The sequence below is a fragment of the Toxorhynchites rutilus genome, chromosome 3 (genome assembly GCF_029784135.1).
Source record: "Toxorhynchites rutilus septentrionalis strain SRP chromosome 3, ASM2978413v1, whole genome shotgun sequence".
Classification (NCBI taxonomy): domain Eukaryota; kingdom Metazoa; phylum Arthropoda; class Insecta; order Diptera; family Culicidae; genus Toxorhynchites; species Toxorhynchites rutilus.
In genome coordinates this window covers 280162215-280185242 of record NC_073746.1, presented here as the reverse complement: position 1 = coordinate 280185242, position 23028 = coordinate 280162215, and the positions used below count along the sequence as shown (strand labels likewise).

The 23028-nt window shown below is 41.9% G+C and overlaps 2 protein-coding genes across 7 annotated transcripts in view; one reads left to right on the top strand and one right to left on the bottom strand.

Moving 5' to 3' along the window:
* The window catches only part of LOC129776181 (uncharacterized), a 445403-nt gene that overhangs the window by 38846 nt on the left and 383529 nt on the right, over nucleotides 1–23028 (top strand). The gene's annotated exons all lie outside the window — the stretch shown is intronic.
* The window catches only part of LOC129776180 (uncharacterized), a 338043-nt gene that overhangs the window by 19129 nt on the left and 295886 nt on the right, over nucleotides 1–23028 (bottom strand). For 4 of the 6 annotated variants that reach the window (XM_055781654.1, XM_055781652.1, XM_055781653.1 and 1 more), the window contains 8 exons: nucleotides 22328–22417; nucleotides 21991–22133; nucleotides 20072–20247; nucleotides 19771–19936; nucleotides 12347–12446; nucleotides 2117–2566; nucleotides 892–1104; nucleotides 241–695 (listed from right to left, as the gene is read on the bottom strand). In XM_055781654.1, coding sequence (XP_055637629.1) covers nucleotides 241–695; nucleotides 892–1104; nucleotides 2117–2566; nucleotides 12347–12446; nucleotides 19771–19936; nucleotides 20072–20247; nucleotides 21991–22133; nucleotides 22328–22417 — 1793 coding nt within the window. The remainder of the gene's footprint in view (nucleotides 1–240; nucleotides 696–891; nucleotides 1105–2116; nucleotides 2567–12346; nucleotides 12447–19770; nucleotides 19937–20071; nucleotides 20248–21990; nucleotides 22134–22327; nucleotides 22418–23028) is intronic. The other 2 variants (XM_055781657.1, XM_055781658.1) reach the window with 2 other exon arrangements.

Sequence of the window (23028 nt, the reverse complement as noted above, 5' to 3'; positions counted from 1 at the left end):
GTCCATCCACATGGACGCAATGATTCGGACGGAAAGTTCAGTGTCGATCCCCAAAGACCGACGCGGGTCCCTTTCAAGAGGCGTGGAGCATATTTTGAATTTCATACCAAATCGCGAATTTGGTATGAAAATTTTGATAGTTCCTCTAAACGAGTAACATTAAAATCGTGGATAGTGTGGACTGTAGAAGACGTGGTTGATCTCTGACATTTATATGTAGCATCATCCACCGCAACTCACCTGTACGTGGGTGCCTTGGTATCGAACTCGCTCAGCTCATAGTTGTTGTTGCCGTTTATTGTCTTGGTCGCACCTGTCGCGCCGGACAACAGCGAAGTGTTGTTATCCTCGACTAGCAGCGCGCAGTTCGAGTTGGTATCGGATTCACATCCGCCGCATCCCGGACCGCCGTGGGGAACATGTCCACCACTTCCTGTGTTGCCACCACCACCTCCGTCAACACCACCCCCACTACCCGTCCCACTCCCGCAAACATGCTGCTCGTTGATACACGTGTAGAGCTGCTTGTGTTTGAGCAGCTTCGGTGTGTTCTCCTGCTGGGTGTTGAGCAGCGATTCCCGCTCACTTTCGGCGGCCTCTATCCGTGTTCGCTCACGGTCCCGATTGCCGACCTTCGGTTCGGCGTGTATCCCGCCGTTGATTGACGTATTCGTTACTTGCTGCAACAGGGTAAACTGGATGTGTTTGAGAAATTGGCGGCCAGGATGAAGTCACGCGGTGCATTGAGGGATTGGTTCGATGCCGTGGAGGAAATGGGAGAATGCAGGGTGCGTGTTTCGTGTTTCGGAAAAAAGAGAGAAAAAAGGTGCGAAAATCAGCAGCGGTGCTAATTACTGTGGCCTAAATACATATCAACGATTCGCCGCTCACCTGCTGCACTTGCTGCTGGTCGCATTCCACTCCATTGAGAATTGCTCCGGCCATCTCCGTTTGGAGCAGTTTGATTTTCTGAATCATTTCCTTAATCTCATACCGGAGAATTCCGAGGAAACACAGCTTCAGAAACGCTATCACGCAGTAGCCCAGCACGAACATAATGTCTGCCGTGTGCCGCAACCACGAGACGATCCGATCTGCGCAGCCCTGCGAAAAAAGTGTTGAGGTTGTTTATCATTGTGAAACAAAACAAGACGAAGCAAGTGATAATAAATAAATACAAATTGCCAATAAATCACTTCAAGTTTATTTCGTCCACTCGGCTATGTAAAGAACAAAAATTGCTGTTTAAAATTTAGCAACTCCCTGAAGCTATCCTCCGAAGGTTTGAAAAATAGCCCACAGAAAGGTCCGGTTCAGTGTAGCGAGTCGCGGAGGGCCTATTATTTGTTATCATTTTTCATCTGGATGCTAATCCCGGTGAGAAGGCTGCGGAGTTGTTGGCTTAGCATGTCATCAAGATACTTTGTGGATGACAGAAAAACTTAGACAACAGAAAAAGGCAAATCATTATTGATGAGATCGTTCGCATGGAAAGCTATCAATCTTTGTCGATAGACACGCGTTGCCATGATTTTTTTATTTCCAGCCTCCGATGGGTCCGCACGGCAAACAACCTCATAAATTGAAAGCAATATAATTTTTTTTCGTGGAGAAATATCGAACCAGAAACATACTGAACTGAATCGGGTCAGTTTGCCTTCGGAAAAGTGGTTTATGAGGTTTCCGTTCCCGAATTACACTCTCCCATTCGATGGCAATCGTCCAATTGGATTCAATCGAACGGATCTCAGGAAGTGTACGTTTTTCTCTTCCCAGCATTTTTCCAGTAAATTAATTGAAAATTCTACTCGAATAAGCAATTTCCTATCGTTTGCATTGTTATTCAATAAAATGGAAGAGTAACAACATCCCACTCTTCTCATTCGCTGTATAGATTCAGTTCGTAGTTCGCATACATCACAGGCATCAAAATGCAATTAGACTGATGCAGATGTCGAATGGATTCCGTTTTGAAATGAAAGAGTTTGTTCATGTTTGTGCGATTGAGCCCTGAACTCATTCTAAGAGTGGATGTAAACATGTTAAGCCAATAATGGATTTATTTTGCTTGGAACAGATTTTTCAAAGTACCTCGCCGTCTATACTTTTGACATACCTGCGGATACACCGCTCTACAGGCTGCGATCGTTCGGACGGCTCCACTGTCGCTTCCACCTCCACCCCCGCTGTTGCTGCTGGCGCTAAGGCTACTGCTACTACTGCTGCTGCCGCGACTACTGCTAACATCACTCGTACTACTGCTACTAAAACTAACGCTACTGCTGCCCCCACCGCTTCCACTGTTGCTGCTGGTCCCATCACCGCTCATGCTGCCGCTACCGCTGCTGCTCGTGATGATGCTACTGCTGCTACTGCTAGGTGCCGTGATGAGGCTCCAGGCGTCGCTGATATCGCTGATGTTACGACTTGCCGTTATGTCGTCCACATCTTCGCTTCGGAAAACCACTGCCGACGCGAGTGGCCGTCGCGATATGCTGATCTGTTCGGAGATATCCGCGGCGCAGCAGGAATCCGGATAGGTTCGGTTTACGTGTATCGGGAAGTCCTGCGAGAAGAAGAACAAGAAAAAGTCATGAGTACGGTTGAATGAGATATGCGAACAAAAGATTAATGGTGCGAAAAGGGAGGGAAAAGGTACTAATTAAATCCATCTGGAGTTGATAATCCGATCCGGGGCAATGAGAAACGCTGGAAAGTTTCTGGTGTTGGTTTGTTTCATCACCACTTAGGGTAGTAGTGAGTAGGACAGAAGGGAACGCAACGAAAAGAAAGACTCACCGGTCGCATCTGTTGGGTTTTCGCTAACTTCGTGTTCTGGTTGTTCTACAGCAAACAGTGGTTATCCAGAATAACCATAAGTCTTACGAAGCCCGATCGACAGAAGAACCATCTCGTTGCAACATTGAGTGGAATGTGTCTAACTGTTTTGTATATTTCTCATTGAGAATTGAACAATGACGCGAGGCAGCATTACGTGAATTGATCCAATTGGAATAAGGGAGGTGAACCAGTGCCAATTATCAAAATTTATTCACGACAGTAACAATTAATTTTCCCAGTATCTGATGAATTCTCAAACACAACATCATATCTCTCACAGTTAATGTAACGCAAAAGTTCATTTCAATCATGTCAATGCCGCGTGAACTTTGTTTTCCATATTGAATGAAAACAGCACGAATGAATTTCGATGAACCTGCATTTGAGCACCTTTCTTACTGTCAATAATTTGAGATGATTATCACGGAAATCAAATTGATATTCATCGCTTGCAGTGAATTTTCTATTAGGAACGGTTCGTATACAAATTCCGGAAAAAAATGAAAGACCAGAATCATCTTCCGGAAATGGAGAACATCGGAGAACAACGAATGCTCCTGCGTACAGGAGACTTTGAATGAAGGTAATTTCACCCGCCACTTCCGCACCCAGCATACGCTTACGCGTACGCTTGTAACTGTTTTAATTTTAAGATATTCTTTAGTTCATACTAGCTGAACCGGCAAACTTCGTCCCGCCCAACACATTCACGTTTTCTTACTATGAGCAAGGTCATGGGTCCAATCGCAGAACTGTTCATTGATTGATATTCTAATCGACCTCGTTGAATTTTCGTTTTACTATGAAATTCCTAGTATTTCTAACAAAACTCATCATTATAATATCAGATTATTTTCAGACACAATTCTCGTTCAAGATATTTCAACCACTTGCAAATAAAATGTTTTTCCGTTACATGAAATAAATGTTCTATACAGAAAATATGATGGAATAAAGACAGTCCTAAATTGGAAAATTCCTTCCTCGTGTTACTCATATCAACACATTCGGTGATACTCTTTTATTGGAATAGATAGAAGAAGATATAGGAGTACGTTTCATCGCATTGAAATCCATTTCCAGTTTCGAACAAAGATCAATTTCGCTAGCGCAAACATCAAATGAACTAACAGCACTGGTCACTATGTAATTGTAGAACATGTGGGAATTTAATTTTCCGAATTTTCCCATTTTCCATCGGAGTTTTCCGAAAATATACAATTGTCATGTTTGGTTGGAATATGTGTAATATTTTTATGGGACCCCCTCTCCATTCCTGAGCTGAGAGGGGTGTCATACCATCATAGAAACATTTCTCATACCAAAAAACCCTCAAATCCCAAATTGTGCTTGATTAGTTCTCTAGTTATGCAGCAGTTTGTGTTTGTGTGCCCCCTGTAATTTGTGTTTCATTTGAATGGCAGCCCCCCCTTAGAGAGGGGGGTGGAGAGTCTAACCACCATAGAATCATTTATTGCATTCTAAATCCTCAATGTGCCTAATTTGGTTTCATTTGCTTGATTGATTCCCGAGTAATGTAGTAATTTGTGTTTAATTTGTATGGCAGCCCTCTCTTAGAGAGGGGGGAGGGGTCTCAAACTATCACGAAAACCTTCTCCGGCCCCAAAAAACCCCTATATACCAATTTTCATGTTGATCGGTTCAGTAGTTTCCGAGTCCATAAGAATCAGACAGACAGACAGACAGAAGTCCATTTATATATATATATTTATATATATAGATAATTTTTGTATTCTTGAATAATTATTTAACAGAAATAGAATAATGGATATCAAAAAATAATATTTATTCTGTTTCTTCAGGGCTCAAATGAACGTCCAAAAATCATGCATCCACTCTAGCCTACTACCTAGCCGATTTCACTCTCAATTGATTGATTTTGAATCTTCATGTTTTGATTATCACTAACAGGCATAATATTCAATCCAAATGATTCAAATATCAAGTCGAAAATGAACTTAATAGCATGTTCACGATGGTGTTCATCCCACTTGTTTTCCTTGATAGTATTGTTACATCTTTATCGATAATCGCTTGAACAGTAGGTTGTCCATAGGTTGAAATTCGCCGAATTTGAATGTCGTGAACGCAAATATTTACGGTGCTACCTGGAACAGCTATTGGGAAGGAGGCATCATCCGGTGATTTGGACTATCTTCACAAACCTGGTGAACTGTAATAGAGAGAATCGGGGTTCTGTTGTACATTTAGTGAACAAATTACACTTTTTATGTCTACCGGAGTTAACAAAACATTAAAATATATTGTATGTGCTGGTTAATTTTGGAACTTCATCTTACTACCGCAATCGGCGAACATTTTGGGTTCAGTTCTTTATTTCTTCAGGTTAGCAATAACAGTATACGATCCGCTGAGACCGGCAGATTTTGGATAATATATTGGCATTCCTACGTTTAACTCTTTGGTGTGACATTCAGGCGAAGTATAGGAGAGACCAATGCTTTGAGAGCAAGAGAACAAATTCCTCGATTTTGGATAAATGTTTCAAATGTTCTTGTTTATTCAGCACAAGACGTTATAAAAGTTGAAGTTTTTCTGCAAACCACTATGTTTCCGAATTATAGAACCACTATTTTTTTGAGTTTTCAGAGAATTTTGTTCTGTGGCTATTTTCTATAGCCACATATATTCCATATTCCATATTCCATATTCCATATTCATATATTCCAGGCTTATTTGCTTTTTTATGAACCAGGTAGAAAATTTTAGAAATTGTTGTGACAATGTTTTTCCAGACACTGTGTTTCATAACTATAGAACCACTCTATTTTTTCCAGTTTCCAGAGATATGTAAGAAGTCGGTTGAATTGAATGAACATTCTTCATTAATAATATAATTAAATTCCAGTGTTTCATAACTATAGAATATAAAGGAAAAACTCTCACTCCTTGTTCCGTCTCCTGGGAACTAGGGGGTGGACTGTATGTAAGGTGTGTTGTTCCACTCTTGGACACAACGGGTGCGTGGAAGGAACCCACGTGTTCCTCACGCCTTAATCGACGGGTGGAAGCCTCAATGGCTCCGCTCCGCGCATGGAAAACTCTCTCCATGCTCTGAAAAGAGCATACAAACTCTTTCGGAATGATTTAAGGAAAACTTTCTGTTGGATCTGGGTCAGAGTAATGCAAGGTGGGCGCATGATGTTTGAGAACTTTACGTGGTGTACATTTTATTCAATTTGTTTACACTGAGTTTTCTCTTTATACATTATTTACCCTGGTATTGTTTGATTGCGACACTCTTCAGCAGCTGGTCGTACAACTGCGCATTAGACATGATGATGAATATTTCTGCTACTTCTTTTCTCGCGACTATTGCGATGTGGATGTGTTGGTTTAGTGCAATGCAGCGACTCTTGCTGCTGATGTTGGTGATGTTATTGCTGTTACTTGCAATACTGCTGGTACAGTCATCGCCACTCTTGCGATACTGTTGCGGCTACTCTTGTCGTTAATCTTGCTGCTTCCTTGTTGTTGAATCTTCACTTGTTGCTTGCTTGATGGTAGAATGAAAACTGATCCCTCCGCGCGATCGGGTGGCTGCTTTTATGCTCGGCTGTTGCGTCACGAAAAAAAGGGTTTACGATCTGATTCGTTTCCCTTTTCAGTGCGCTTCTCGGACTGAACACTCCTTTAAAAAATTACAATGAGTTTCAAATTCGTAGGTCATATTTAGTTTTCAATCAATTCAAGTAACTCATTCGGGGTGGTTTCGACCAAGCTGCGCCATGTTTTAGTGTGTATCTCGTTCTACGCAGAGGATATTGCTCGTTTAAGCTCTTCAAATCACTTATACTGCTTGTAAGCTGCATCTACTATTCTTACGATTACTCCTCATAAGTTTTGATCTGGTAAACAAGCTAACCAAACCACAATCTGAAGCCCCTATTCATTCAACCATGCCATGACTTTCCGGATTTTATGAATTGATGCCAAATTACCCAATTATCACGGTGTTTTGATAAAAAAAAATATTCTGAAGTACTTCGTTGCACTTCTGACTGTTCATTCATGTAGATAGTAAGCTATCTAAACCAGGCCTTTTTGGGAAGTTCTCTCCAAAACTTCAAATGGCCAGTCTTATAAATGAAGAATCTGGAAACTCAGAAAAATGGAGTGGTTCTATAGTTATGAAACGCAGTGTATGTTGGACAGTGAAATATTGGGTTGGGGAAAAAGAAATGTCGTATTTCTGATCGAAATTTGACGCTTTATTTAACATACTTAAAATTATCCAATTTAAGTCAAATATGCGCCGTTTTGTTCGCAAACTTGTTGCCATTTTGAAGGCAACTTCATTATCCACCCCTTTTAAACCCCCCCCCCCCTCCTTATTTGCAAAAAACTCAGACAGCCAGTTTTCGCAAGCCTCTTTTGAGGTCAACTTAGTGTCACCAAGAGCGTTTTGCATGGACCGGAAGAGATGATAATCACTTGGAGCCAGGTCCGTAGCTTGTGGCGGATCATCAAAGATGTGTGAGGTAGAGCGTTGTCCTGGTGGAAAACAACACCATTCCTATAGATCATTTCTGGCCGCTTCTGGTCAATCGCCTGCTTCAAACGGTCAAGCTGCTCACAGTAGAGAACCGAGTTGAGGGTCTGGTCATAGCCCATAGTGGATGATTCCCTTCCAATCCCACCAAACACACAGCAAAACCTTCTTGGCCGTCAATCCGGGCTTGGCGATGGTTTGGGTCGGCTCACCACGCTTCGAGCACGACTTTTTTCGCTTTAGGTTGTCGTAAGTGATCCACTTTTCATCACCAGTCACCATCTTCTTCAAAAATGGGTCGAGTTCGTTCCGTTTCAGCAGTGCATCGCAGGCGTTGATTCGGTCTAAAAGTTTTTTTTTGCGTCAACTCGTGTGGCACCCATACATCCTGCTTTTTTTGGAATCCAATCTTCTGCAAATGGTTCCAAACGGTTTTATGGTTTTAGCATATCAGCTTTCCTCATTTGGTGAGTAAATATTCAGTCCAAAACATGCATGCAGAATGCAGAGATATTCTGAGTATAAATTTTGTGCTGCAGGTTTTGGGGAGAAAATATTAACGATCAAATTATCTGGCGACAAACTGAATGTCCCACTTCGGGGAGAGTTTATATCATGTTCATCAATTTTCCCAAATTCTTCAACATCGGTTGAACAACTTTTCTCTCAATTCAATCTGAATAAAACGAGGATTAGAAGAATAGACTAGAAACGGAAACCTGAGACGAACCAGCCCAGGAGCCTGAAAGTCTCAAAGAAAAAAAAATAAAATAAAAAAAACAGAAATGGAATCATTTAAAGGAATGTCAGCCACTTACAAATATGTAGGGCTAAATAAACAAGATACAGGGTTCAAAGTTCGCATCAAATAAAATCTGTCCATCAAATAAAAGCTGTCCTAGTTATTCTTGATTTCACGAAAGCATTCGATACCATCTCTCATCGACGTTTATGTATGAAGCTTCGCACTAAATTTTGTTTTGACCAGAATACTAATTCGCTGATACAATCATACCTTACAGATAGAACTCAAACTGCCTGTTGTGGAGATGCTCATTCACATAGCCTGCGGGTCACCTCTGGCTTCTGGTAAAGGGGTGTGTACTTGGACCCTTATTGTTCTCGATCTATATTGATGACCTCCACAATGTGCTCAGATGTTGCCGTGTGCAAATGTTTACCGATGACGTACAATTATTCTGTATACAGCCTAGCATGTCAGCTGAGCAATTAATACTCTCTATTAACCGTGATCTAGAACAAGTAATTCATTTGGCAAAAAAGAACACACTTCAACTAAATCCTACGAAGACGAAAGTTTTGATGCTCGGAAATATTCGTTTCCTCGACGGATTACCAAGAGTGAATATTGAGAATAACTGACTTGGACTTCAGTAATCATGCAAATAATCTTGGTGTCATCTTCCAGTGCAAGCTTCATTTTGATGTTTTGCGAGAGAACAGCAGTCGATGTTCTCAGACTATGAAAGCAGGAATAAATTTTGCCACACTGAAACAAAACAGTTTTATCCCATAAAAAAATTAAACTGTTTTCTTGTAGTGTGGCAAAACTTATTCCTGCTTTCATAGTCTGAGAACATCGACTGCTGTTCTCTCGCAAAACATCAAAATGAAACTGTTTAAAACGTTAATACTACCACATTTTATATATGGAGATGTAATACACTTTGACATGAGTTCGGCGATGAGATCAAAGCTAGAAGTGGCATTGAACGATTGTGTGAGATACGTGTTAAGTTTAAATCGTATGGCTACAGTGCGCCATTTGCAAAAATACCTAATTGGTTGCCATTTCCGTAACTTCTACGACATGTGTGCTTGTTTGTTTCTACTCAGGATATTGAATCGCCAGAGACCTACCTACATGTTCTCCAAACTACATCTATCTCGAAGTCAGCGGACCTGCAAACTTGTGGTACCTATCCATAGTACATATAGATAACATTTTGATGCGACTTGCTTCAAAAACGTAACGAAAATGCCGTTGTGAAGCAAATCGTGAAATAATTGGCTAACCCCGGAGTTGATCTTCACGAAGAAAATCATACCCTGTGTCTGCTGGGATTTGGAAGGAATTATGTATTATAAGCTCATACCAACTAGCCAGTCGATACATTCCCACAAGTACTACTCGCAATTGGACAACTTAAAAGGCAGCGATCCAGAACTAAAGTCCATAATTAGTCAATGCGATAGGCGTCGTGTTCCATCAAGGAATGGTGAACAGCTGAACTTACCGGCTTTTGCACCTTCAGATTATTTTAGGTTCAGGTTCAGGTTCAGGTCCCTACAAAATTCTCTCAAGGGCAAAAACTTCGACTCTATGGACAGCATAGAAAATACCGTGAACAGTTATCGATGTAAAAGCAAATATATTCTGGGAGGATAGAATTTTTAGGTTACGTGAAAGATGGCAAATGATTGTGGAACAACATTGCGGGAATAAGTCCATTTGAATTTTTTCAATTGCACTTGAGTTACGCGAGCAGAATGGGGACGCGCATTATCGTGGATGAGGAACACTTCTTTCGTCAATAAACCTGGCCTTTTGTTCTTAATCACGGTTCTTAATCGGTCCAAAACTTTACAATACTATGGTGATGAAAGAGACGTTCGGCGGTCAATTTTGCGTCGCTTTTCATACCGATAGGTGGAGCGTGTTTGTGTATGATTGAATCACATATGTGTATTTGTGATTTTATGCTTGAGCTGAAATTTTGTATAGCGTATTTTTTGCGGGAATCAACATTTCTTAGGAAGTTCCTTTCGTAAATTTGAGATGACCATTTTCATTAGCACTCTGATGCACATGAAAAAAATAAATAATAAATAATTATAAATTAAATTATAAATAATAAAATAATTATTTGCAAAACAAGTTTTATTAATTTTACTCCGCGATAATATTGGAACATATGAAGATGTTAATTAGACATCTTTTGAGAATCCAAAAAAACAACTTGGACTATCTAAGCGGATTCAAAATTTTCTATTTTTTGGAACAATTTCAATACACCTACCACAACTTTTTCTTTTCCTTACTACGTCCATGATTATTCGAAATATCATATTTTGTATGATTATTGAATTAATATTTTCACTTAAATTAATGATTTTTGAATCAAAAAGTACGCTGTGGATAACCAGATTCAAACATATTAAACGGACCCTGCACATCCTAGCTACACCCATGTTTAATTGAATTACCTAATATAGGTATGTTTAAATATTAATTCGAAGAATTCATTTGAATTTAGAAATATATACGTATATTATACGTATATAAATCTATAATCGAAACGAACTCACGCTAAACTTTTCAATACGACCTACCTGTTTTGATCAATTCTCTTTATTGACTTTCTTTTTCGATTGCCACGGCCTTGCAGACAAATTTGCACTAGTTTTGCCACATAGTTTGATTAGCGAGGTTCCCTTCTATACTCCTAGTCATTGAACAGATGAGAAAACGCTTTTATCGCTGAGTTATTAACGGTAGAGAATGTCGATGAAGAGAATCGATCAAAACAGTTAGGTCCTATTGAAAAGTTAAGCGTGAATTGTATGGAACAACCCCTATTCCAGTCCCTCTTCTACCTAGCCACGTTCAATTTTGTTCAAATGATCAAATTTATAAAACATATCAACAAATTATTCAAAATTTCTGATCTAAAAATAAGAAAAAATCAAAAATAAAATACTCCGGATAAATCGAGTCTAAATTCCGGATAATCGAGTCCGACCTGTATATTAAAAATTCAGAGAGATACATTTTTTCACGACATCTTAGTTATTCGATTCATGATAACTCAACTGGCTTGCCTAAATAATGCATTGTTGCTACCAATACTTTCGCGTATACACAAACATAGACGCTAGCTATTCGTGGGAAGTGATCACTCCGAGGTTGGCTTATTTAATTCTGAGGAAAGTTCGTGTGAGAATTTCGTCAGCTGATCGGAAAGCTGATGTAATTCAATTCTAGTGCCCCACACTTTAACCCTATTTCCGCATCCGTTTCCTCCACTTTCAAGCTCCTATGATTACTGTAATCAAATTCGCATTAAATATAGGTATTTTATTGACTATCCTCTTGGCACGGGGAGGGATAGAGCTTAAGGTACTGGTCGATTCTTACTGACTCACGCCGCTCGACTATGAGAACTGGTGCTTGTTTGTAAGCAGGGCATACCCACGTCCCCCCTCCTAGATCTGTCTAAACGGGAAACAAAGTGAATTTGAAATATGATTGATTAATATTCGAATGGTTGATTGCATTTGAGCGATGAATTTTTAAAGCGATAATAAAGAGGTGCTCTCGGCATTGGCGGTGACAAGGTTTGTTTAAGTGATGCTTATATGGGCATACTTGTTTGTAAATTGGATTATTCACCATCAGTTATTATTTTAATGTCCCCTGTTGTGGAACACAAAACGATTGAATTATCGGGCCTGAGCTCGTGCGGCTTTGGTGCACAAAGTTTAGTTCGTTTCAGTGTTGACCAACTATTGAACTGCATTCTCCCAGACTGACATGTAAATTATGTTCGGATTACTAATGAATTTTGAAACTGTTGCGGTTTCGATTCTTCTCCCATCCCACCCCCGTTGCCTACGGTTTAGTGGTTTATTGTGATTTTATCATGCAAGTATTTAGCACACACCCAGAACCTCCAGCTGCTGTAATGGCTGAGTGTGGTTGAATTCTATTCCCTGCAGTTGGCGAAACCGAACTATAGAATTGGTAACGAAGTTTTCTATCCGTAAATCACATTAAATGCCGCTAGCGTCCATGCGTCATATCCGGCTTATCTTCTCTGTTGAGATACTAGTTTGGTGGTTTCATTTTTATGTATTTATCCGGCTGCATCGTTATCATCATCATCATCATCATCATCGATTACGACACAGTGGGATGGGGGTCAGGGTATGTTAAAACTATGTACTCACTTGCGGTCCAGTAACGCCACAGCATCGTCCCTCGTTCTGCAGTCGATCCCAGAGATCTGTTAATTCGATTGAATTTCCATATTCATGCGCCAGGCGGTATCTGAAATCCGAGAACAGATAGGTTAGTACGATGTACGATGATTCAAACAAAATGCATTTTCATCAGAAATGAAAATATCTAGATTTGTAACGTTGCCAGAAGATTTTTTGCGGTTGACCGAATCGAACCAACGTTATTAAGCTCTTGACTGTGATTCACCTGAAAAATTCGATTGAATGCACGTGCATGATACACATGATACACATGTTTCTGCTCTGAAGCCGGCTCATGGCAGAATAGGGAGCGGGTTCAATCGAACGTGCGTTTGTTGCCTGATTAATTTTTTTGTACAATGTTTATAATCCTTCAATTTATAATTCTTGGTTGTTTGACTAAAACACAACCGGAACAAAATATGTTCTTTTCTTGGTTCAGTATTTTGGTGTTGAAATCTTGAGTTCCAATTTGAACACAGAATTTATTCAGTGTTCAGAGTATTTATTTCTAAAATATTAGGATGATAGATGGAATTTATCGGATGCACTAAAATTTATTAGCAAACCCTAAACTAGTTGACTCCTGTGGCCGAGTGATTAGGATCACTTTCATTATTCTGGAAGCCTCGGATTCGATTCCAGTTTAAGCCGGACGATTTTTCTTCGAAGAGACCAACTTGCACTGGTACAAGTATTCTCGAGTTTGTCACTCAGAACATAGGGAGTCATTTGGCATAGAATTTTTTGGAATAACCTTATTTTATTAATAACGTTAGTAGGAAAGTGCTACTATTAGTTTGTTAGTTAGCAGTACTAACAACACTTCCTTTTAAGGTTATTTAAAAAAAATCGATTTATTCTGAAATAAAATCCTATATACTAAAAAACGAAATGATGTTTATATTTTTTGCTTCAAGAGAGCTTGTGTGAATTTAGGATCCCAAACTTTTAGGTAATGATGAGGTTCTGAATTATAGGGGCTTTCAACTTTTTCAGTTCATTCGCCTCTAGCTTTGATAAAGGCCAATTTGGAAACTAAACTAAACTATTGATCTAAAGAAAGGTCATTTGACCATCTGTTTGCTAGCTAGATGACGGATGAATTATGATTGACTTATTGGATACTTTTCTCCGACCGATCATTCAATTTTCATGAACTCGAGCATTGTTTCCAAGTTGAAAGTGGCGTGAAAGTGCAACGAATTTCAAGTTGGATGAGATGAAAGTATTTTACAGCTGTGAGAGCTGTGTTTTTCTGCAGAGAAGTGGTGAAAATTTGTTCCGCATCGGTTGCTGTCTCCGCCTCCATCACCACACAACCGTTCCGGTTCGGATTTTGCTCAATTGGTCTTTTTTTTTTTATTGATTTGCGAATTGTTCGCGTTCCTCTCACTCAGTGCAAGCATTCATTCACCGGTTCTTGTCAGTAGTACCAAATATTTTTTTACTAGAGCGTTTCATTCTTAAATTTCTATTATATTTGTTCTCGTTGATAATAATTTCTTAGTACTACGTTAACAATGCGGTCGTGTCTTGGATATTACGTTTCATGTTTTTTTTTTCTAAATATTCGTTCAGTGGGATTGATTTTTCATCTACATCTGAACCAAACTTAAGTAGACTAAGGCAACCATAGCTTCATATAGTTCGTGGGTTCGCAGTAATAGAGGTTACCCAGCTCAACCTAAATCATTGCGACATAGCACAGCAATTGTTGTGGCAGTCAACAATTGAAACTAAATGTGACGTTGCAATCATCGCAGAACCGTACCGAGTTCCTCGCGATAACGGAAACTGGGTGGTGGATAAAGCAGGGATGGCTGCAATACTAGTGATGGGAAGGTACTCCATCCAAGAAGTGGTGGAAAGCTCACAGGAAGGTTTCGTGATCGTCAAAATCAACGGAATCTTCATGTGTAGTTGCTATGCACCCCCAAGATGGCCAGCGGAGCAGTTTCACGAGATGTTGGACATACTCACGGATAAGGTCAGCGGCCGCAAACCAGTCATCATCGGAGGAGACTTCAACGCCTGGGCTGAGGAGTGGGGAAGCAGATGTACCAACGCCAGGGGGTACAGCCTACTAGAAGCCTTTGCAAAACTAGACGTCACACTTCTGAACGAAGGCACTAGCAGCACCTTTCGAAGGGACGGCCGCGAATCCATCATCGATGTAACTTTCTGCAGTCCATCACTGGCGGCAAACACGAAGTGGAGAGTGTCGGAGGGATACACACACAGCGACCACCAGGCAATCCTGTATAGTGTCGGCCAACGGAATCCCGCAGCGGTACGGAATACAAGAACCTTTGAGCGGAAGTGGAGGACAAAGGTTTTTGACAAGGAGCTTTTCGTCGAAGCACTACGCATAGACAGCAGAACTCCTAATCTGAGCGCCGAAGGGCTGACAGAAACATTGGTGAGGGCATGCGATACAGCGATGCCGAGAAGACTGAACCCGACGAATGAACGACGTCCAGCCTACTGGTGGAACGAGACACTCAGCATCCTCCGCGCAGCACGATCCACCGACGTGGCCACCCACACTGTACGGTGAGAACGAAGCAGAGAACGCACAAGTCACCAACGAAGAACTCATTGCGGTGGCAAAAGGTCTAAAGTTGAAAAGAGCACCCGGCCCCGACGAAATCCCCAATGTGGCCCTGAAATCGGCGATCCTTGCTTTCCCGACATGTTCAGGGTGGTGCTGCAGAAATGCCTGGATGACGGTCTCTTCCCTGCGAAATGGAAGATACAAAAGTTGGTGCTGCTCCCGAAACCAGGAAAGCCACCTGGAGATCCAGCGTCGTATAGGCCAATTTGTTTGTTGGATACTTTGGGATAGCTCTTGGAGAGGGTTATTCTCACGAGACTGGTGAAATGCACGGAGGATGACCACGGATTGTCGAAAATGCAGTTCGGGTTCCGGAAAGGAAAGTCGACAGTGGATGCTATTCGGACAGTTATCGAGAAAGCTCAGGTCTCGCTTAAACAAAAACGAAGAGGCGACCGTTACTGCGCGGTGATTTTGATTGACGTGAAGAACGCCTTCAATAGTGCCAGCTGGGAGGCTATCGCCGAGGCGCTACACAGATTGAAGGTCCCTGGCTACCTGTACAGGATACTGAGGAGTTATTTCCAGAATCGGATTCTGGTATATAACACAGACAGGGGACAGATACTGAAGAATATCTCGGCGGGAGTTCCACAAGATTCCATCCTAGGTCCTACGCTTTGGAACACGATGTACGACGGTGTTCTAAGGCTGAAGCTACCCAGAGGTGTGGAGATCGTGGGCTTCGCGGACGACATCGTAACAACGGTAATCGGCGAGACGCTTCAGGAGGTGGAAATGTTGGCGACTGAGGCTGTAGACATGATCGGTAGTTGGATGGACAGCGTAAAGCTCCAGATGGCACATCACAAAACCGAGGTGCTGTTAGTGAGCAATCGTAAGGCAGTGCTGCGGGCAGAGGTATCGGTCGGAGGACATACCATCGTTTCGAAGCGGGCGGTGAAGAACCTCGGAGTCATGATCGACGACCGCCTGGACTTCAATCAGCACGTCGACTATGCAAGTGGGAAGGCGTCAAAGGCCATCAACGTGGTGGCGAGGATCATGCCAAATAGCTTTGGCCCAAGCAGCAGCAAGAGGCGTCTCCTGGCAAGTGTATCTTCGTCGATACTGAGGTATGGTGGCCCTGCCTGGTTGGGGGCTCTGGAAACCCACCGAAATCGGAGGAAGCTGAACAGCACATTCCGACTCATGGCCATGCGAGTCGTAAGTGCTTATAGGACCATTTCGACAGAAGGTGTGTGTGTAATCGCCGGAATGATTCCCATTTGCATCACTCTGGCGGAATGTAGCGAGTGCTACAAGCGACGAGAAAGCAGAGGTATCCGGAAATTGATGAGAGCGGAGTCGTTCGACAAATGGCAGTATGAATGGGATACGGCAGAAAATGGTAGATGGACGTACCGGCTGATACCGGTACATTCGACCTGGTTGAACCGGAAATACGGTGAAGTTAACTTCTACTTGACGCAGTTTCTGTCTGGTCATGGCTGTTTCAGGCAATATCTACACCGGTTCGGGCACGCAGTTTCACCCCTCTGTCCGGAGTGTGGAGATATGGAGGAAACACCGGAGCACGTCGTTTTTGTCTGTCCCAGGTTCACCGAAAGGTGTGAGGGGCTGCCTGCACTTCATGTCGGGAATATTGTGGAGGAGATGTGTCGCGACGAGATGATCTGGAATGCCGTGAGCAGTGCAATCACACAAATCATGTCGGAGCTGCAGCGAAGGTGGAGGGCTGACCAAAGTGCTGACAACGCCCGACGTTGAAAGGTGAACAACGGCGACGGCTGTTGCAAGAGATGGTACCTCACGAGAGTAGCTGTGACGGGGTGCGCGTTATGTTGGAGGGCACCACCTAATCGGCTCTCCGCTGGGAAGAGAAATCCTGCGAGGGTGACTGTGACGGGGCACGCGTCAAATTGGAGGGCGCTTCCTAATCGGTGCACGTCTCGACAGGTAAACGGATGCCGATTTAATAACTGCGACGGAGTGAGTGTCAAGGAGGGCGTCTTCAAACTGGTGTATACCCCACGAGAGCTGCTGTGACGGAGTGCGCGTCGCGTTGGAGGGCACTACCTAATCGGCGCCCCGATGAAAACTCGAAGAGTGCATGAGCACAGCCACCCCCTGAAGTAGTCGCCTAGATGTGGTCCCAGGGGAAATAAGGCAACGAGTAGAGGGCTTGGTTTTTGTGGGTGCGATCCCCACTCGACGTCTGGGTTAACCCTTCCCAGATAAGGCTGGTAGAGCGTTCTTCACCTCTATGAAAAAAACCCGCTGTCTCCCGGGCAAAGGAGATACACCCAATAAAATGGAGCTACGATCACGAAGAGTAATAAGAATGCGATCACCCGAGGAGGGTCCCCGAACTGGAGCTGGTCCTGGAACGGGCGTAAGAGCGAGCGGCCAGCGGTTGGAGGGCGAGGTGCAAGAGCGGGCCACCAGTCGGGTTCAACCCGAAGAGCTACGGCCACACGGAAACAGCAGCCATCGACATCACCAACGAAACGCTGCGCCTACGAGACGTGTTGCGACTGCCAGACGACAGTCGTCCACACTTGTGGGTACCACTAGGCGCCGGATCATGTGGACACACGAAATGAATGAATTCGTGATCCGCGCCTTTTACATCTGCACTGCTTTGGAGACGGACATGAGCGGTCGCCCTCGAATACTAACAATGTTCGAGGAAGCGTATCCAGAGTTCGTCGGGAGGCTTGATCAGAACGCGATGAACGTGAGGCGTAGAGCGATAGCACGCAACAACATGCTCTCCCAAACGCAAGTCGACGAGATCAAGCAGCAGGTACAGAGAGAGAGAAAAAAACATATAGAACAAAATAGGTAAGTCTGGCAGCTTTGATGTCTGAGATTGACTCACACCAAATAATAGTCAATGCATACTGCAGTTGAATATTACGACTTAAGTTCCGAAATTGTTTAAAAACGAGAAAAGTTTTTTGTGTAAGACCACCCGAAGCCGAACGATGACTGCCTGCTGATAAGATGGCGGGAAATGTGCAGAGTGCACAGCCCAGTTGATCGCTAAACTGTTGATGCCCGAATTGCCAGAACTTGGTTTGCCAAACAGTTTTGTTTATCACTGTTGCTAGTGTTGCTAGTAACACTTTTTCGGTCTACATGAGTGCAAATTGTATCACAAGTATCACATACAAACGCGAATACAAACATACAAACGCGAATAAGTTAAGTTTTGCTAGTGCACACTATCACACAGTACACAACCAATTCGCGTTTATTTAACATAATCATATTTTCGTTGCCAGTGAGATATGAAGATGATGATGGTCCCATCTCATTCCCCTACAAAGGTTTGAACAGGATGAGTTATGTTATTCAGATTTATTCAGCGAAACGTTCATTTAGCAAACACTGGTGTAAGCCATTATGCAACGCGGATCAATCTCACAAGCAAATGTTCTGAAGATATCGAAATGATATATTTTATATTTTTAGAGTTATAAATTGATTCCATCTAATTCTGCCTCCTGAACGATTGTGTCCCATTTACCCGAATCCCACTCACCCGAAGGACATTCCCGAGTTCCACCCACCCGAATGCGATAGCTACCCGATTGTAAAATCTATCCGAACTGAAATATTAGCGGAATGCGACATTTACCCGAATGCAACAATTACCCGAATGTAGCAATTACCCGACTGCGACATTTATCCGAAAGAAGAAAATATTCGAATAATACGCAAATTTTATTTGTATGTCTATTTCTAATGATATAAAGATCATATTTTTTTGTACATTCATTTCCATTCTTAAAGCAATTTGAGAAATAGCGGCGTTGGATAAAATCCTTTTCAAAATAATGAAAAGTGAAAGAATGCAGTTTTATAACGTATTACGAAGTTTGTTCCTTCGTATGGATGACGCAGCTCGTTTACTTAAGGGGGAAGTACACTATGGAGAAAAAAAAACTGGCTTAAAATGTTTTCTGAGATGTCTTCTTTACATTAGTTTTTGTCCAAGGTTTGACCGATGCTCCGTTCTGATGTTACAAGCCAATTAGTGATCCGAAGTGCAACAGTGTTGTAGGACAGTTTTACAGTCCAAGGATTGCAGACTGAAGACACGATGTAAAATAAACGAAGTAAATGTATCTAAAATTTAAAACGTGTTTTTCTCGAACCATGTTTTGCAAACTGGTGGAAGTTCTACCTCCGGAACGGTCCATCCGATTTTGATTAATGATTTTTTCCCAGGTTCTCCACTAATCTACCTGTCATCGAACGTACGATTTTTTGATATTTTGAAAAATAACATTTTTAACTCGATTTTTGAGGCAAAAACCTATTTTTTACAAAAAAACGTCGCCATTTCGCCATTTTTCTACCTGCTTAATTTCCGGAATATTCCATAACCCATGCTTATTTCTGAATGATCTCTTGGCCTTAAAGAGCAATACGGGAAGGAAAGAAGACGGCATGTCAATTGTACCTACACTAATTTCTAAAAATGACAAAGCGAAATTTTCAACATCTTTTTCGAATTTCCTCATTATCTTTTTCATATTGTTTTGATCTTATCTTATTTATCTACCGGTGATTCGAGAAAACTCATAATCTGATTTGTCGGAGTGTTTCCTTCTTCACTCAGGTAAACATTCTGGGTAAATGTTGCATTCGGGAAAATGTCGCATTCGGGTATTTGTTACATTCGGGTAAGCGTCTGTCACTTCTTTGCGATTCCACTCTCCCCAGCAGTGGTCGACTGGAGTCGACTCGAAAAAAATAGTTCAACCCACAAGTTTCGGGCTTTCATCGGGATACTACTCACCTCAGCATGGGCTGCAGATCGTGCATCACCTTGTCGAATTTGAACATCCAAAATATGCCTAACATCGCGTCCCCTATTAACAATACGAGTAAAAGCAACCAATAAGCGTTCAGTAATTTCTCCGATAGTCGTAAGGCACCAAGACACCCTATCAGTTGTAAGAAACCTGTGAAAGAATAGAAATTATCAAAATAATCTATTAGCGTGTTGTTACAGTTCACACGACGCAACGCGCAGAAAAATAATCGGTATTTTTTCCGTTTCCGCGCGTACTTTAATTTTTCTCTGCAGATTTAATCACCTGATTGCACCAGCAGCGCTAGGTACGCGTAAATAAAGCTCGGCTGCGTCAGGCTAAGTCCGTTCACTAGCAAACGCTTGTAGTCGGAGAGTAAAATTTTACCAGCAACGCCACAGAATACGATTACCGCCATCAGGAGCACAGCGTTGCATGTGTAGATCCACAGTCTGTAGTACCTGTTGGGTGGGCAAGAAACACGGGGATGGAATGAGTAATTGATTTCAGGAAATAGATAAGTATAAACTGGCAACAATGATTGCGATTGCAGGTAATAGGTAGTGTGGGACTGTGGAAATTGCTTTAATTAGTTGAGATATTTTCATTAAGCGGACTGGAGAAGTCCAAGGGCAAACAAATCCCGATATTTTTCCTTATACACAGAGGTGCCAAATTTTTTTTCGTGTAAATTTGTAGACTTTTCCGAATTTACGGATTTCAACGGACTTTAAAAGATTTCTTCTTTGCAAAACATCTATTAAAATTTATCAAACTAATCGAATCAATCTGTCTACCAATCTGGGCAGCAGGTAAGTGACTCTCGTTCAGTTATGTTTTCAATGTCAAATAAATTTTTCTCAGTGCACAATGGCAAAATACTTTCTAACGAGAAAAAAATATACACATCATCATGGAGTTGTAAGCAATCCGTATATATCCGTGAGATTACACTAAATGTTGTTGATTTCGTTTACAGATAAAACCATTGATTGATCAGTGTTTTAACACAATCCCGTAATCCGGGAATATCCGTAGAGCTGGCATGTCTGGGGGTACTCGGTAGCGCTTTCGTTTTTTGCCCTATTACTGAAAGACGATTCTCTCTGAAACTGAATGGATTCAATAAATCTCCCACAGGATAAATTCGGAGGGCCGTCGGCCCCGAAAGAGCTTTTACCCGCTAATGTTCCACGTCAGCCGTAGAATTTTAATTATTGTAAATCTGTTCTTTCGCCTCTTTCATCGCGACGGCTAGCAATGTATGAAAATTTACTACCACGATATGACCGACTTGGGTGAGGGTGGGATGCCAGGGTTGAAATATCTGGGCACTGTGCACAATTACCTACGCTCAAGTGGGGAGGGTGAAGCAGAACAGGGGCTGAGACCAAAATCGTCTATTTTTCTATTACCGCCAGAGCTCGATATTTGGATTTGCTGCTGAATACGGGGGCTGGTGGTCGTAAATATGCGAGTGTAATATAATTATTTCCCGTCGTGCGCGTACTGCAATAAAGATGTGTTTACAGAGGAATTTGGGAGTTTGGGTAGATTATGTTTTCAGCCGTAATAATTTTTGGCGAGGCTCGAATTTGCAACCTATTTCCATGGGCAGCGTTTTCGGATTAATCTAATAAATGGCAATATCGTGGATGCCAGCGCGCGTTTCTTTGCCCGAGCTGTTGAATTTTATGGTACAATGGTCCGTCGTGTGGGTCATTTATGACGGTAATCACCGCCCATCTCTCGTACACACACGGCTAGGTGTAAACATATTGTTTCATCCGATTCATTCGTTTTGTGGCTCATTAGTGTTCATCGACATTTTAAAAACAATTCGTTCGAAACAGGGATTCGCAGAATTTTTTGCTGGGCCCTGTTATGCGGGATGCGAGCATCCAGCCCGAGGCGCGAAACATATTGCTGTCAGGTTTTCGGCAGCTTTATGAGTATTTTTTTTGGGTACGGGTTTCAGTGTGCGGTTTCTTGTCCTCTCCCACCAGACTGGATTATTCATTGCCCCACATCGTGCGTTCTTGCCAGACGGAATCCGATGAGGGCTATTCGCTAGATATAGGTATGGGCTTTCGGTTCACTTAACTTATGAATAATAATGGTGGTGGTGGGGGAGAGCTCTGTGTGCGTGCGACCTTTACGGGAAAATTTTCAAGGGCGTCTCGGAGCCAACAATCAGTACTTACCGCATGGCCTTAACGTCCGGCGAGTTACTTTGTAGCCCGGCGGGGTTCATAGGACTCATAGGGTTCGAATTAGATACTTTATTTGTGACTTTCGCTGGTGCAGGCACGGGACTAAGGTCGTTCAGTATGGTCGCCACAGGTACCTGCGAGGGTGAGAAAATATCGTCTGATTTAGTTGGAATTCATCGACACCGTTGGAGGATGATTCAAATAAATTGAATGTGTTCTAAATTTCGAAGCTCCATTGGGAATATATCGATCTGGTCTGGCTGCCCCTCTGGCTGCCTTATGCCTTATTGATTCTATATTTTTACCGAAACAAGATGCAAATGCTAACCTGTTCTTCTTCGTTTTCGATAAGCAAACTTTCTGCTTCGTTGTCAACTGATACATTTAGCCATCTCGAAAAGACCATTCGACAGAAGCACTGTATTTGGAAAGAGTGTGAATTATTTTGAGTCCGTTTAATTTCAATATTGTAGCTTAGAAACAATCGATTATAGCAAACTTGGGAGCTAAATGGGAGAAATGGAGCCTACCGAAAATTTACATTTATATTATGCTGCTCAGTTTATACTACCAGAAAAGTTATCATAAGCAGTCCTAGCATTTTACGTCATATTACTCTCGGACAAGCAATTCTGTATTGGAAAATCTTTTTGTAATAATTGAACGAATCCTGATTGCATTTCTGGCGTGTTTTCTCTAATAGTATTAGAAAAGTCTCAATTAATTTGTGATGATTGGTTTTTTTATTTGAATTTTGAATTTCATTCCAACTCGACTGACTATTGGCAGCATCATCTCACATTGCAGTGAAACTTTGTTGGTGCTATTGGCATTTATTCAAAGAAAAAGATATAATTGAATGAAAAACTCCAGAAAATAATCTTTATTTAACTACATTCAGTTTTAATAGTAACATAATTCAACAACCTCATTCATTCTCGGTCTGTCAGACCTATGCGCGAGCATAGGAAAGTTACAAAATGTCAGACAAATTGAAAAAAACACTGAAAAACACGCTTTAAAAATTTA